The sequence below is a fragment of the Struthio camelus genome, chromosome 12 (genome assembly GCF_040807025.1).
Source record: "Struthio camelus isolate bStrCam1 chromosome 12, bStrCam1.hap1, whole genome shotgun sequence".
Classification (NCBI taxonomy): Eukaryota; Metazoa; Chordata; class Aves; order Struthioniformes; family Struthionidae; genus Struthio; species Struthio camelus.
In genome coordinates, this window is record NC_090953.1 from 22,174,979 (window position 1) to 22,189,758 (window position 14,780).

The 14,780-nt window shown below is 38.5% G+C and overlaps 1 protein-coding gene across 8 annotated transcripts in view; it reads right to left on the reverse strand.

Annotated features, from left to right (window-relative positions):
• SCAPER (S-phase cyclin A associated protein in the ER) overlaps positions 1–14,780 on the reverse strand; it is a 232,453-nt gene that overhangs the window by 77,349 nt on the left and 140,324 nt on the right. For all 8 annotated transcript variants that reach the window (XM_068958301.1, XM_068958307.1, XM_009681555.2 and 5 more), the window contains exon 23: positions 7,893–8,019. In XM_068958301.1, the coding sequence (XP_068814402.1) occupies positions 7,893–8,019 (127 nt within the window). The remainder of the gene's footprint in view (positions 1–7,892; positions 8,020–14,780) is intronic.

Sequence of the window (14,780 nt, forward strand, 5' to 3'; positions counted from 1 at the left end):
TCAAAGCAAGGGCTCTGGCCAATTAAATTTACGAGTGCCTCTGGCTGGGTAGTTGGACGGGAAAAATTAGCTTCTGATTTGCAGGGAGGTAGAAGTGTGGTAATGACCCAAGCCTTGAGTCACAAGATGTACTGCAAACTCCTTTACAAATACTGCCACAAGAAAGCCAGCACTAGCCAGTATGGGCAAAGTGGCTATTAAAAGATTATGAATAGCATTTTAGTTGCTGACTTAATTTTCTGCAAGCAATAGAAAGATACATGCACTCTTCTTTAAAGTATATAGGAATGAATTCTGAAAGTGCTCCCTATTATAGGATATTTCTGTATGAGTGCACAAGTCAGACATGAACAGCTGATCCTGGACTCCTTGTACATCTGAAATACATTGCTGCCCTTGCTAATGAATATGTAAAATTAGTTTCAAAGAATGAACATGTATAAAATCAAAAGCACTCTGGCCAAGAAACTATTTCAGTCTTGCAGTTTCAAACTTCAGCTGTGCCTTCTTGAACAGGGTACATGAGTTTTTCTTTTAGCACCAACGGCCCATTGACAGGAGATCTTACACTGAGTGTACCTGATTGAGAGCATGAAGAGTCCTATATGACAATTTCCCAAAATCAGGCCAAGGCTTTTTGGTAACATTTGCATGTGTTCTGGTGGGGTTTTTTTGTTTTTTTTTTTAATATGCATTTAAACAGAATAGAGGTAAAAATGAATATAACTTATTTTCAGAATTTCTGCCAGAAAGGATGTGAGAAAATGCATAAAAACCAAGGACTGCCTTGCAAGAATACAGAGCACACACAAACAAAGCAGAACCCTAACAATATATGTAGTAGAATCATCTTGGCATGAAATACTAGGCACATAGAGCAGCATCTGGATTTATGTCTCCTGCTTGATTTTACTAAAGGAAACGAGGACAAATGACCCTAATGGGTACAAATATCCCTTAAGATTAACTAGTTAAAACTAGTACAGCACTGTGGTTCATGACTTTCAATATCTTTTGTTTATTTAATTAAAATACATGTATGAACAAAGGCCATGCGCATCAAATGGCCATACTCCTAGTCATATCCTCAAAACTTGCACTTCAACTTGCTTGCTTGCAAATACTTTTCTGACATAGGGGGCAGTATTTCAGCAATTGTAGACCTTCATCCAAGTAAGACCACGTAGACCTAACGTAGACCTACCAAGTAGCCTCTGGAGATCCAACAACCACGTGCAGCAAAGCAAAGTCGCTCCTCCTTCATTTAGCAGCGCTGAAACCATGTCTGGGATTCAAAGTGAAAGCTGTAGAGGTCGCTTTGCTGCACAGGGTACCGGTAGCAGGCTACGAATTCTGCGTTCAGAAGCATGCAAGGTGCTAGAACAAGCCCAGATAGGACTTCAAAAAAAATACAGTGCTGAACATATATTTTTGCCTCAGAGATGCTGGTTTCCCAAATTTGAAATTTCCACAAAATATGCTGATGTAAAAACCTTTTAGTTTACACTAAACAAACTCTTCTTGCTATATCGCTGCGATCACTCGGCCCCACGTGCAGAACCTGCGTGTGTGCAGCAGGCCTGGGAGGCATGCAGGACAAAAGCAAGTTTGACCACAATAGTCATGCTACATCCTAGAATATTCTCAAGTTATAAAAGAAGTTCAGAAACGAGAAAACTTCTTATTCATTACTATGAAATAGGACAGACAAAGAGTAAGTTGAAAAGGGAATTTGAAGTCAGATTCAATTGCACCTGAAGGCAAAAGCCAATGAGATAGGGCTGCCAATCTTGCGTATGTGGCTATTTTTGTGATTCAAGTTTGCATAAAGGATATGAAATTTCTAATGAACTGAGTAACCTTTCTTTCTGTTGAGAAATTTCACAGTATTAATTTTTCTTGTTTACTGCTACTGATAATAGTTCAATATTTTACTTCATTCTTTGTAAAATCTTCATTTCCCTGGTGAGACTCTATTTGAAAGGTGCCTCTTTTTATGAACTTCACAAGTCAAGATAAAACATGTTAAAACTCTGAGTTCTAATGGTGAGACACTGCATTGATTACCTTATGGAAATAAATACATTTTTTCAGTCAGTTTGAACTATTAACAGAAAGAAAATCCAGTTTTCCACAGTATGACTGAAAAAGCGGGTTTTTTGATCAATTTTATTTTGCAATACTTCTCTGTTACCACTTACAAGTCTGAAGAATTTTTAGTAAGCAGCAAGGAGCTACTGTAGTGAACTCTGTCCTCCCTTAGGGCAATTCTCTATTCAACCCAGGCCATTAGCAAGGGTAAATCAATGTTATCAGCTCACACACCCTGACAGCTTGCCTGGTTCCCACTCCCTCATTCTTCTCCCTACATTATGGTATATTTTTATGCTCTCCAGGGAAATTCAATTAACAGTGTCAGTCTCCTCCTCTCTGTCAATGACTGACACCATCAAGACTCTTTTCACTGCCCAGTGGCATGTAAGATGTGCCTGCTGATTTCTTGACTCACAAGTTAACAAGAGAATTACTATCCACTTCTATAAATGACTACGTATGATCTGTGCCGTAAACACAGTGACGGCTATTGAAATCAATCTTTCTTGACCTTATTGATTAGGACCCTCACAAATAATAAGCCTTCTCTAGGGGCAGAGCAATACTTTTGGGGGTAAAAACCAAAATCAACAGCAAAATGAAGAAGCATGCCTGTTTATGCTGCCAAATTTACCTCTTCTTTCCCCACTGTAGATCCAATAAGCAGGAAAATATTACAAAGAATTCACAGTTACCATTTAGTTGTAATTCATATCTCATTTAAAAATATCCCAGGAAATACCTGCTGATAAGAGGCTGGATACAGCACTTTTCAATAACAGTTTCCAAAGATATTTAGGTAATTTTCAAAACAGACAAATCTTTTCATAGCCTTCAGACAACCACGTGATTTCTATACTTTGAAATAAACAGTAAATGAATTTTTCGACAATTAAGAGAATCACTGCAGAATTCGAAAATGTCACAACTCTTTCAAAAGCACTATTAAAATTAATCAACAGTCTAAAGAACTAATAGCAGAGTACACTATGTATCCTAGCCAGTGATCACTACTTAAGATCTTAACATGAGATTAGAAACTGTTCCACATTGAGTAAGCTGTGAAAAACTTCAAGCAGAGCTCTCATTCATATAGATACCAAATGCGAACCACAGTAATGCAACACCTTCCTCAGATTTCATTAGTTTGGTTTCTCTCAGAACTAATTTTCATGATTATAGATGTGAAACAGGCATTTTCTAACTGCTGGCAAAAGAGTATACAGAATATCATCTTCTGTTGGAAAACTCAAATATTTTGGTCCTAATGCAGCAAGAAATTGCATTATAAGACATAAGATGCTGTTGCAGCAGATGGAACACGTCAAAATAATAAAAAAAGATGCAAGTGCTACACTGTCAATTCAAAAAATCCCAACATTTTACCATAAAACAAAGCAGCTCTACAAATTTAATCAGAAAAAAATTTAGAACATAACAATATCCTCCCAACATTCATATCTGGATATAATATATTCACCATCCATGAAAGACCTATCCAAAAAATAAGGGCTTTGTAGTGTTCCAGGAAAACTCAACAGATCTGTGCTGCTTCAAAACAGCCGTAACACCACAAAAGGCTGGCTGTGACAGCAAAGTTGGCTCAATTTTTTTCCCCCCAGTCTCTGCTAATCATGTTTGCCCCTTACTGTAAAAGCTGTTTTGTGGATATGTAGTATAAGCTAGATCACTGAAATGGCCCAGGTTAAAAACAGTCCTCATGAAAATACAGTGGAAGTACAGCTTGCTATTATCCAGATGCTCTAGCATCCATCAAGCACGTTTTCACTTCCCATATTCTGCAAAACTGCCTATACAAAATTTCATGTCTAAACGAAAGCATCCACTGTTGCAAAACCACACAAAAGTGTAATAGCAGGCACTGCTTGTTACACAGAGGTCGACTGTAGAGTATTTCAAAGCCACTGAAAAATGATTCAAACAAATCTATCTTCTCATCCACTGTGAAACTAGTTAGAATATTCCCTTTTAAATTTCAATTATTTTTGTGAATGATTTAATAAAGATTGATAGTATGTAGATCCATGAATTAATGCTAATATTATATATGCACTTAAAAATGCCTATTAACTTCTGAATTTCAAAGATATTTGAAAGTACTGTAACATACAGCAGGTGATGGAGGAGAAATATACTATAAAAATATGAACTTAATACTGATATAATATACCATTTTTAGAGAACAAGGACGGCATCAGAGGCAGCAGTCCGTGGTCTCCTGAACTCTTCCAACCAACATCATAAAGTCTAACTTGGATAGATGAAGCCAAATCAGCTCTTTTGCTGCAGCTATGTATATGGAATCACTTTGAGCCAACGAAGGTTTCTGAGGTCTGTGAGCTGATGTGGATAAAACTGGATTGGAAACAACAAGTTTTTCTTGGAGACTGCTGACCACCATTTTGATAATTAGTACTGATAGGCAGCCCAATTTCACATACAGCTTCCACTGAACAAGGGTTCTCTGCTTTATTACCAATCCACTGGGGCGGTCAGTCCCTCCCAATCTGCTATGCCATGTAAGCTGGAAGGATTGCTTTAATGCCAAGATCCATAGGAGGTGGCATTTTGCCATTCAGTTTTGCTGGATCACACTGCTGATAGCTGGTTCTCCATTCAGGAAAAATTGCTTATGACAGAGAAGGCTCGTAGGAGCACATTCTCCAATTTTAGTAACAAAAGAAAGGAAGCACTGGCAGAGAACAACAAACTCAGCAAACAAAAACAGCAGGCACTTACAGTAAGTGAATTGTTAGCTGACCTTCAGAATTTACTTCTTCACAAGCTACACCGACCCCAAAACCTGAAAACATCTATCTACCAAAGACTCCAGCTTCAAACACCACATCTTTCTCCCAGTTTGTACAAATGTAATTTTCTAGCTATTCTTACCTACTACAAACACGCATACCACACATTTTATGTGCGCCCACGCCCACAAAGAAAGTGAAGTACTAGCCACTGACGCAGAGGTGAGGGGAAAGTCAGATACCAACACCATTTTGCAGAGGCCATCTCTCTAGAAAGAGGCCATTTTTCCAGTGTATCTGGACATAGCTGACAGATTTAGATTTCCTTCCATGTTGTGTCTCCCCATCTCTCTATTAAGCTAGAAAAATACATGAATTTAATGTCCTGCTATGCCCCACATTCTTTTAAATTTCTACTAAGATGCCAGAGGCTGGGGTGGCCAACCTGTCGCACTGAAGCCACATGCAGCTCTCAGACAGTTTGTCACTGGGTCCCACCCAACGGAGCTGTATGTTTTGACAGGCCGTGGGGCTCTGCCAAATTTCTAGCTGATGGGAAAGACGACCACCAGGAACTGCTGAGGCTGGAACTGCCACACTGCTGAGGGAGCTAGTAGCTGCATCCTCAAACCAGATATATCTGGAGAAGAGTGATAGAGCTTTGTGAACCACTGTCATCTGCTGACTTTGAAGCACTCCCAGAACTCTTCTAGTCCTTCACACCCAGGTATATGGAATAAGCCTTGCAACTCAGTCCTCTGGGGACTTAGTGTTTGGCCTGCAGAGTTAAAAAGACTGTCCATAACTGTTTAAAGTTTAATTGCATTGATCAGACCATAAGCAACATCCAGTGAATTATTAGGTCTTAGCATTAAGATGACTACTTAGTAGTCCCTCACAAGCAGCATGGCAAACGTAACCTGAAGACAATGTGCAGAAAGACAAACTGAAGTAAGGTAGATAAGACATACCATTTGTAAAATATTTAGCCAGCTCAATAAAGGCTTCTTTAATTGGAGGTTTTCAATTAAATATAATAAAAACAAACTATGACAGGCTGAAATTTTCAGAGTAACCAAAAGCCAAATTAGATACTGAGAGTCACAAAGTAAAAAATTAAAATTTGCAAGTAGGTGGTCTGAAAGTGCCAGATACAGGGTTTTCCAGCTCACTAAACACTTAGATAAAAATTTATTTCATTTACCAGAGTGTGTCCCTTTCAAAAGAAGCATCTGTAATCTGTTCTCTTCCACTCACCTCTTTTACCTTTCTTCCTACCTCCTGGAATTGTTAAGGCTAGGAGTATATGTTTTTTTAATATGCAATGAATATACATGGGTGCCTCAGTAGCTATGCTTCATGGGATCTCTCTCTGCATATCACTCAATTTCCGACTGCAATGAAATTGCTGTTATAGTTTGTATGTGGAACTGACGCCATTAGGGATTTTTAGCACTTCCCCAAAGCAGGTGCAATGTAAGATTATTAACCATTATTAATGATGACTGTCCAGTCAAATTATTCATCCCTATTAGCACATACATGAAAACACTAAAATACTTTAACTTAACACTGAAAAATGGTGTTAAGTCAGATCTATTCTTTCAATTAAATCATAATCTGCCAACTTGTGAAAACTTCTATGTCCCTTGCACTGCAAATAAGCAAAGAGATCTTCTGGGTCTTCCTAACCGGCCATTTCCTTCCCATGGATGGGGCACAAGCCATGGTAGCTGTAGCAAGTGAGGTGAGAACAGAAAAAAGGCTAGCCATTCTGGGCAGCAGCAAGACTCAAATACCTTAGAAATACCGTATGTTCTAATCAATACTAGGGCTCCTGGCAGAACAGACCTGGCTGGAGGTCTTTTGCAGTCTCCTTTGGTTATACCAAGAGGATAAAGGGCACAGGATAAACAGATGCATTAGCCTTCCTCAGTACTTGAGTCCAACTCCACTTATTAACATAGCTGATATGTGTTAGCACAAACTGGAAAACAAACAATGTACTCCTCGTTCTGAAGAGATTTGACTTTTACAACATATACATATTTTTATTACGGCCTTTTTGGTACTTAAATTTCAGTGAGCCTGAAATAAAGGAGTATTTATCACAGTTTATTATAATAAAGCTATGCTTCATGGCACACATCACTGAAACTTCCAAGCTTGCATCAACTTTTAAACCTTCTCATATACAAAATCACTTACTCAGACTCATAAAATTTGCAGTTGAAAATCTACTGAAATCTGGCAGTCTTCTAAAATGCTAGAAAACACAACTGGAAACTAATCCATGTCTAATCTTTGTTTAAACTTTGTTTACTTGTGGTAGAAGCATACACATGTCTAAAGTAACTAATAGACAACAAAAATCTTATGCAACCCTGTGGCTCCTCAAAGTAAAAAAAAGAATATTCATCTTTCACTAGTGATTAAAGCACATCATTCTGCATAGGCATCAAGCTCATGACAGGAGACCTGAATGCATCGGCTGAAGAAAGGTGCAGATTTGGATGGGGGACAGGGGATATTCTCTGCGAATTTCAAGCTTTACTGGAAAAACAGTGGTAAAAACACTATTTCTGTCCTCCAAGTCCTCCCTACCATTACACATAATATGTTTATATCAAAAATAATTGTTTATATATTTAACCCCCAAAAAAGTCAATCCTGAAGCATGAATATCTGTGAAAATAGGAACTATCACGCATATTAACAGATGTCGTATTTTATTAGATGGCCTGTCTCTAGGAATCAACACCAGATGTGTTAACTTACAGTGCTGAAATATAAAGACTTCTCTCTTACATAACGGCCTACCCATTTGGAAAGTTGAACTTTCTTCAAGAGGAGAACGCCTTTCAGATATGCTCTGAAACCGGAAAGCCTCTGCTATTGTATTCACCTATATACATGCTTAAAACATTTTCAAATTCATACCAATGACATTTGAAGGCAATTTACAGACAAGACAAGGCAAGACAGTTTACAGGTTAATCATAAATTACATATTAACAGTCACAATACCTCTTTTTCCAGAATACGAGAGATTTCTCCTAAAGTCCTGTCCAGAGCAGAAACCTTGTTGTTCACCAAGGAGCAGCTATCCTGCATTTGGAGGTGCTTTTGAAGATCTTTGACTAATCGCTGTAACCTTCAACATTAAACAAAAAAAACAAACCACAGTTACATCAGAAAACACTTCTATTCATGTAAAATGTCATCTTTGCAATGAATCTGAAACTCTGTTAATCTGAATTTGAGTAAAACAATCACGAAGAATCTGTGTGAAAGTATTATCATCTATACTGCAGAAGCATCTAAAACGTGCAACAAGGTAAGGAGGTAATTCAGCTTATAGTGTCTATGATCTTTCACTCTTTTTTTTTTTCTAAGAGAAACTGCACAGAAATAGTATAAACAGTATAGCAATAAAGGCACTGCTTTGTTTGTTACTGCTCAATAGAATTAATTTCCCTACTCTGCTTGCACACTTTATCCTGCTAGTCTTTGTCAGCTTCCTTTTCAGTATGCTTTCGTCCTTTTCTTCCATCATTCCATCTTTCCCTTCCACTTAGCTGGGCAGTTCACTCTTGAGATGAGTAAGGGAAATAGAACTGCATACTACTTGGCTAATTTCTTATAGGCATCATAAAAGAAATGGCTCTTTAGGGTTATTTTGAGTAAGTGAAAAGTAGTGACTTTGCAGACGACCTCAGAAAGGGCATTTTATTAATAAGGGTCAGTAATAAAGCCAAAATGCAGAGGCGGAAGAGATGTGGACACACGTGGGTTGGAACTCCTTTCCATTTTACATATCTACATACGGGCTAATCACCTCTGCTCCCTTGCTTGGCAGGGAGGAGAAACAGGCAGTTCCAGGGCACCGTTCATCTCATCCTCAACTCTAGAAAAAATCAGATGAAGCACACTCATAGTGTATCTCTCTTTGCCTTGACCATGAAGCCCATGACTAGCTCAGAGGTGGACTTCACAGCTGTAGATGCACTAAGGTAGGTGAGACAAATGCCAGACAGGGTCGCCTAACCAGACACCTTGAGAAGTCAGTACTGAGGAAGCATCAGTCAGTATTTACCCTCCGTTTCTCAATCGTTGCCTCAATACACACCACTCTTAATGACATGTTCAGGGTCTGGTGGGCTTTTGGTTTGATCTAGTATGGCAATTTGTACTTAAAGTGGGAGAAAGCTGGTAACAGCAGAAAAAGTGGGAGAAATACTGGTGTGATTAGCAGCAAACATTGCTCTATAGGAAGGAAAAAAGGAAGGATCTCAATGCTTATTGCAAGAGGGTGGATCACTGGCGTGAAAGGGCCAGTGAGAAAGCACTCACAGGCTAACAGGAAAGAGAAGATTACCTTAACTTGTCTCTGAGAGGTAAGAAAGGAGACAGCATGTCCGTGGAATGTACCATAACAGTCATGCAGAATATTAATTTGGGGCAAGACTTGAGTTCTGCTGCATCAGTGAGGTATTGTGTATTTTTTCTTTCCAGAAATAAGCAGATTTGTAAAAAGCCGTCAAAAGACTCTGAAAATACATATATGCATAATGAAAGTACAAATAAAAATGACTGTCAGGATTTTGTGCCTTGGACTTCTTACCATCTGGTCAGCTGAATCCACTGATATTCAGCCAATGAATTTTTCTATGACAGGAAAAATAAGGGTGGATTAAGTTCTGATGAGATTTTCTGCACTGCTGAAATTTTCCACCTCTGTGGAAAATGAAGTTGGAGGAAACCTCTGTCTAACTCTGTCAACCAGGTACAAAGATGGGACAGAAGATTAAAAGCTGCAACACAAATAACTGCAGGACTTGGACAGCAAACCAAATGACCGCTGACTCTGCTGAGCATACGGGGCACCAACGAAAACCAGAATCGCTGCAGTCCAGAAGTATGATCTAGAAGTACAATATTTCAGGCTTTCCTACAGAATATGATTCAGAATAACTATTTTCTGGTCCATATCCTAGCGCACTAAACAAAAGTAGAGACTCTCTTTTGGAAGACAGTAATTTTTTTTTTTGCTTCATTTAACATCAGAGGAATGGGATTCAACCAGGGTTAATCACCTAGGTTTATAACGTAAGTTTCCTAATCCTAGTATCGTAGAAAAAAGATAAAATCCTCTCCTACATGACAAATTTGAAACCTCTTTCGACGAGAAAGAAAAGATACTTCATCTGTATCAGGGATCAGAATACAAAATGTGTAATGTTAATCAAGGCACTGCCCACAGCAAGAACATGAACTCAAATAGAAAATCATTAAATTAAACTGCCGCTTTTGTTGACAAGTTTCCTTTTGTCCCTTCCAGTCTGGAAAGACCTTTGTATACCTAGGGAAATTTTAATCGTTTCCACGCAGTATAGCTGGTCATACACCACTGTGAGTCTTGACAAACACTTCATGTCATATCGCATCAAAGTTAGTAAGTTGTAACATATAGTAAGTGCAAGTACAGTAAGTGAAAGTAAGTGAAAACATATTACATCCTCTTTTACAGAAGTAGACTTTGTTAATTTTGCAAGTATTCGTCTTTTCCCCAAATTTAAGACACTAATTTAAATCAGTTTCTTCCTCTGGAATGATGTTCATTTACAGAAGCGTTACTCTTTAGCAGTAATAAAAAAATGACATAACGACTGGAACATCCCTTCTTTCCTTAGGCTATGCTGAATTTGTTTGACCTCTTACACTCACTTCATGATTTATATAAGATAAAACGTCTATAGATTTCCTATATGATTTTATAATATGAACACTTTTGAATGCCTAACTGATGAACAGCAACTGAACAGGTTCTTCATTTCTTTGCTGAGCAAAAACCTTTTTTATTGAAAACTTTAAAATCTGCTACATATTATGTAACATTTGTTCTTCTGAGACAGAATTCTAAAAGCTCAATAAGGACATTGGAAAATGCAACAATAATATTTTACATACATGCATGCTCTCAAGACCGTATGAACTGTGAGAGCAATGAAAACAAAATTATCTTTTTTTCTTAATATTATTAAATAGAATGAGTTTGCAACTCATCTCCTATCTACGCATAGGAAAAAATCTCATCCGAAAATTTAAATATTAAAAGAAATTAGGACCAAAACAATGTTAAAACTCTTAACGACAACAATAGATGAGCTCTCAGAGGAGAAACAGCTCTCTTGCATTGCCCACCTGTGCTCTGACGCAAACCATAGGGACGTTGCTTCCCTTCCCTTGGCATGACCACAGAACCTCTCCACATAAAAGGCACAATGTTGTGTGTGCAAATAGAGTAGGAAAGGACTCTTGCTCAAAGTCTTCACCACCGCATTTACACCAATAAGGAAGAGATAGGAAAAACCCTGTTATGTATTCACTGGGATTTTCAAGGGTTTAAGGGAACCTTTAGTATTTACTGCCACAGGGAATATGGGACAGGACAAATGAATTCATACATGTGACGGAGAAGCCCCTCAGATATTCTTCTACCGTCTCTGCCAGGGATAACAAATCCAGGTTTCACAAAAATAATCAGTTTTGAAGCATTTTTCTTCATTCCATAGATGATCATAACACAGGGTGCATTTATTAACTGTCAGATAAAGGTATGTATTCCTTGACTTTTTTTCCTACCTCAGCAGAGACGTATTTCAAAGTGGACACATCAAACATACCTAGTTATGCTTAAATTTTAATATCTATTATAATGATTACAAGGGAAAAAGACAGACTCTTCTACTCTAAGGAAAATATCAGTATTTGAAAGTTTAGCCTGTTACTTCTCTTTTCTTTCCTGAAAATACACTGGGACAGAGAGCAGAGGAAACGGGAGAGCTTGGACTACTGATGGGCAGAAAGGCTTGTGCTGAAGCTGGTCAAGAGAGCTGGGACCAAAAACCGCAGGGGAAAGATATCGAGGCTCCTTCTGGGATTAGATGTATGAGGACGTCTGTGGGACCAGACCTCGTGACAACGGCACACTGCAAAACACATACATCCCAAGTATAACGGAGCAAAGTTGCGACCTGTATCTCCGAAATGGAGAGTTGCTTCCTACTTTTACCACCATACTAAGTTTTCTAAGGGAAAGACCTGGCACGCGGCAGAGTACAAGCCACAAGCTAACATCTATCCTAATCCTGCAAAGGATGTAACTTGGGCATCTCGAGCTACACAAGGCACCGGTCAGGTACTTTGGGAAGACAAAGGATGGCCTGCTACATCACAGCACCACTGCACCAATCCCTTCACATTACACGACTGCGTAGATTCGCGCTGGAGGCGGCACGGTCTGTTCGAAGGTTCAGCTGAAATGTATTTAGCTAATGCAAAAACTGAATAGAAACGAGATTTAGAACCTGGTTCATCCACACAGAAATAGTATTTTTATTGACTAGCTTTAATTATAAATGTTTCACTATGACTAAGACGACTGTATTAGTGGCAAACAAAATACAGTTTTTTCCATGTGAACTCTCCTTCTCTATCTATACACACACACACTACTTAAAAAGGATATTAAATTTATTTCCTCTTCTAGTGTCTGAGTTCAAGCTAGCTTCTCATTTAATTAAAACAGCAAATAACTATGCGCAAAAACTGCAGGCAAAATGCTGAAATACGTCAGGCAAGTGATTTCTTTTCTGGTTACAGGTCTGTTTTGCCAGAGCTACACAGTATTTCTAACAGTTGAAAACAGGACTGGGAGGAGAGTGCATCACGCCTGGCTCCTTGCTATCGCAGACACCAGAGGCTTCAGCTGCTCTCATAAAATCTACAGGCAACCAACACGGAGGTGGTTCTTCCTCCTCCATTTTGAGCTCACAAGCAAGTTTTGACTCCTACTTTTTGTACTACTGCCATCATGAAAACATTTAACAAGTCTAGCCCAATACTTATCCTTGGATAACTCTGTTAGTAACCTCCCTTCAGCCTAAAGCTTCCTTTTTCTGCTTGCAGGACAGAACGAATTCTTCACCACCTCTGCGATTCATCCTCACCTTCTCCAGCTTCACTATCAACTTCCCCAAGCAGCACAATCTCAGATACTTTACTGAACTCCACATAAACAAATTCTACTACATTACTTTTGCCTATAAAACCATTGCCATACCCAAGACATCTATTACATTGGATCGGCACAATCTACCTTTGATAAACAAGCTGAACTATATATCATTTTATTTTTACACCCATATCTTTAAATATACCTTATTCCAAAAGCTCTTCTAATACCTTCTACTAAGATCAGACTTACAGGCCTGTGATTGCCTGGATGGACTGAAAAGTACCTAGAGATGCTAAATGATAAATCTGTAAATTATATAATTTTTTAATGTTTGCATATCATTGGCTTTGTGGATTTAGGCTTTCTGGATATAGTCAGCCTAATGCCAATAGAACTTAAAAAGATATGATACATTTTACTCACTGAAAATAACAAGTCTGTTAACAACCGGAAGGTAAACCAAAACTGTGATTCCCCTCAACACAAGCTTAAAGCGAGAGTGCCACAATCAGGGCAACGTGGCAGTAACAGCAGATAAACGCTGTGTTCAGCTTCCATCCTCAGTGGAAGAAACACCTTAACAATGTATTAACCCTCCAGGAGAAACTTCCCACTTTCCATTTCTTTTATAAATATTTCTAGACTCTTTTACCAAAAGACACACTTCACACAAGTGTATTTTCAGCATTGTGCCATAAGAAACATGAGGAATAAAATTTTCAGTTCTGCCATATGAAAGAATTACTTCTAACTTCCTCATATCCTACTGTGTGTGTTGGTCTTCTGCCAAAAAAGTATAGTATGCTGCATGCTCACATTGGGAAAAGAAGGGAAATAAAAACTCCCTCCCTCCCACCCACTGCCTGAATCTTGAAGAAATTATTTTAATTTAATACTCTTTAAACTGACTTCTTGGCAGCGTCACGGAGGGAGAAGAATCATCCTCTTTATGACTGTTTCAGAGGACTAGAAATCTATGCGAGATGACTTGTGCTCGGATGTAGAATTTATCGCTGCTACGAAGAGACCTGGAAAGATGGCATATCACACACTCTGCACATGTAGTAGATTAATGCAGCACACTATCAAGGCTTGCTCCAATGATTATGCGGAAATAACGTTGAGTCCAAATCCAACCATTTCAAAACAATTATTTAATCTTCTTTCTGCCCTAAGCTTTGCATTCCTCCAGTTCTTGCTATGCCAGACAAGGAACTACAAATAACCAAAAAATTTACTGGGCTAAATAAATGAGAAAGTTAGTTTATGCCTTTTTAATCTAGTTATTTACATCTCACTAATTAAAATTTTAGTATTGCCCACAAACAGATAATTCAGAATGTAGCAGAAATACCATAAAACACACAAGAGGCTCACTGGCCTTGAGGTGCTAGCATAATGTAACATTTAATAAACAGTAAGTTCAGCAAATAAAAAAATATATTCTCTGATATTTCTGCAGTGCAAATTGACAAATGAGGGAGACTCATATTAAAGGTTTATACAGCAAATAAATAAATGAACAAAATTAAATCAAACTCTTGAATAAATTAAGGGTTTCTTTTTAGCATAAGCTAAATATCTTCAGTCGTTTTAATATATTTTACAGACTCAAGGAAAAAAGTCTCCACCAATACTCATAGGCCACATTTCATCTCTAGAAAAAAGCCTTAAAATAGCACCATCAGTATAGTTTCAGCTCTTCCACATTTAAATCCACAGTTTCTTGGCTGTACGCTGAATGTCTGCAATGAAGGATAAACAGGCCCGGGCAGAGAACTAGGCTGCGCGCAGCCCCCGCACAGCAGAGCGGCTCGGTCCTCACCGTGCAGGATGGTGTCCATGCAGCCGGCAGGCTGGCGGGGCACGCAGCCCCAGTTCTTCCCCCGCCGCCT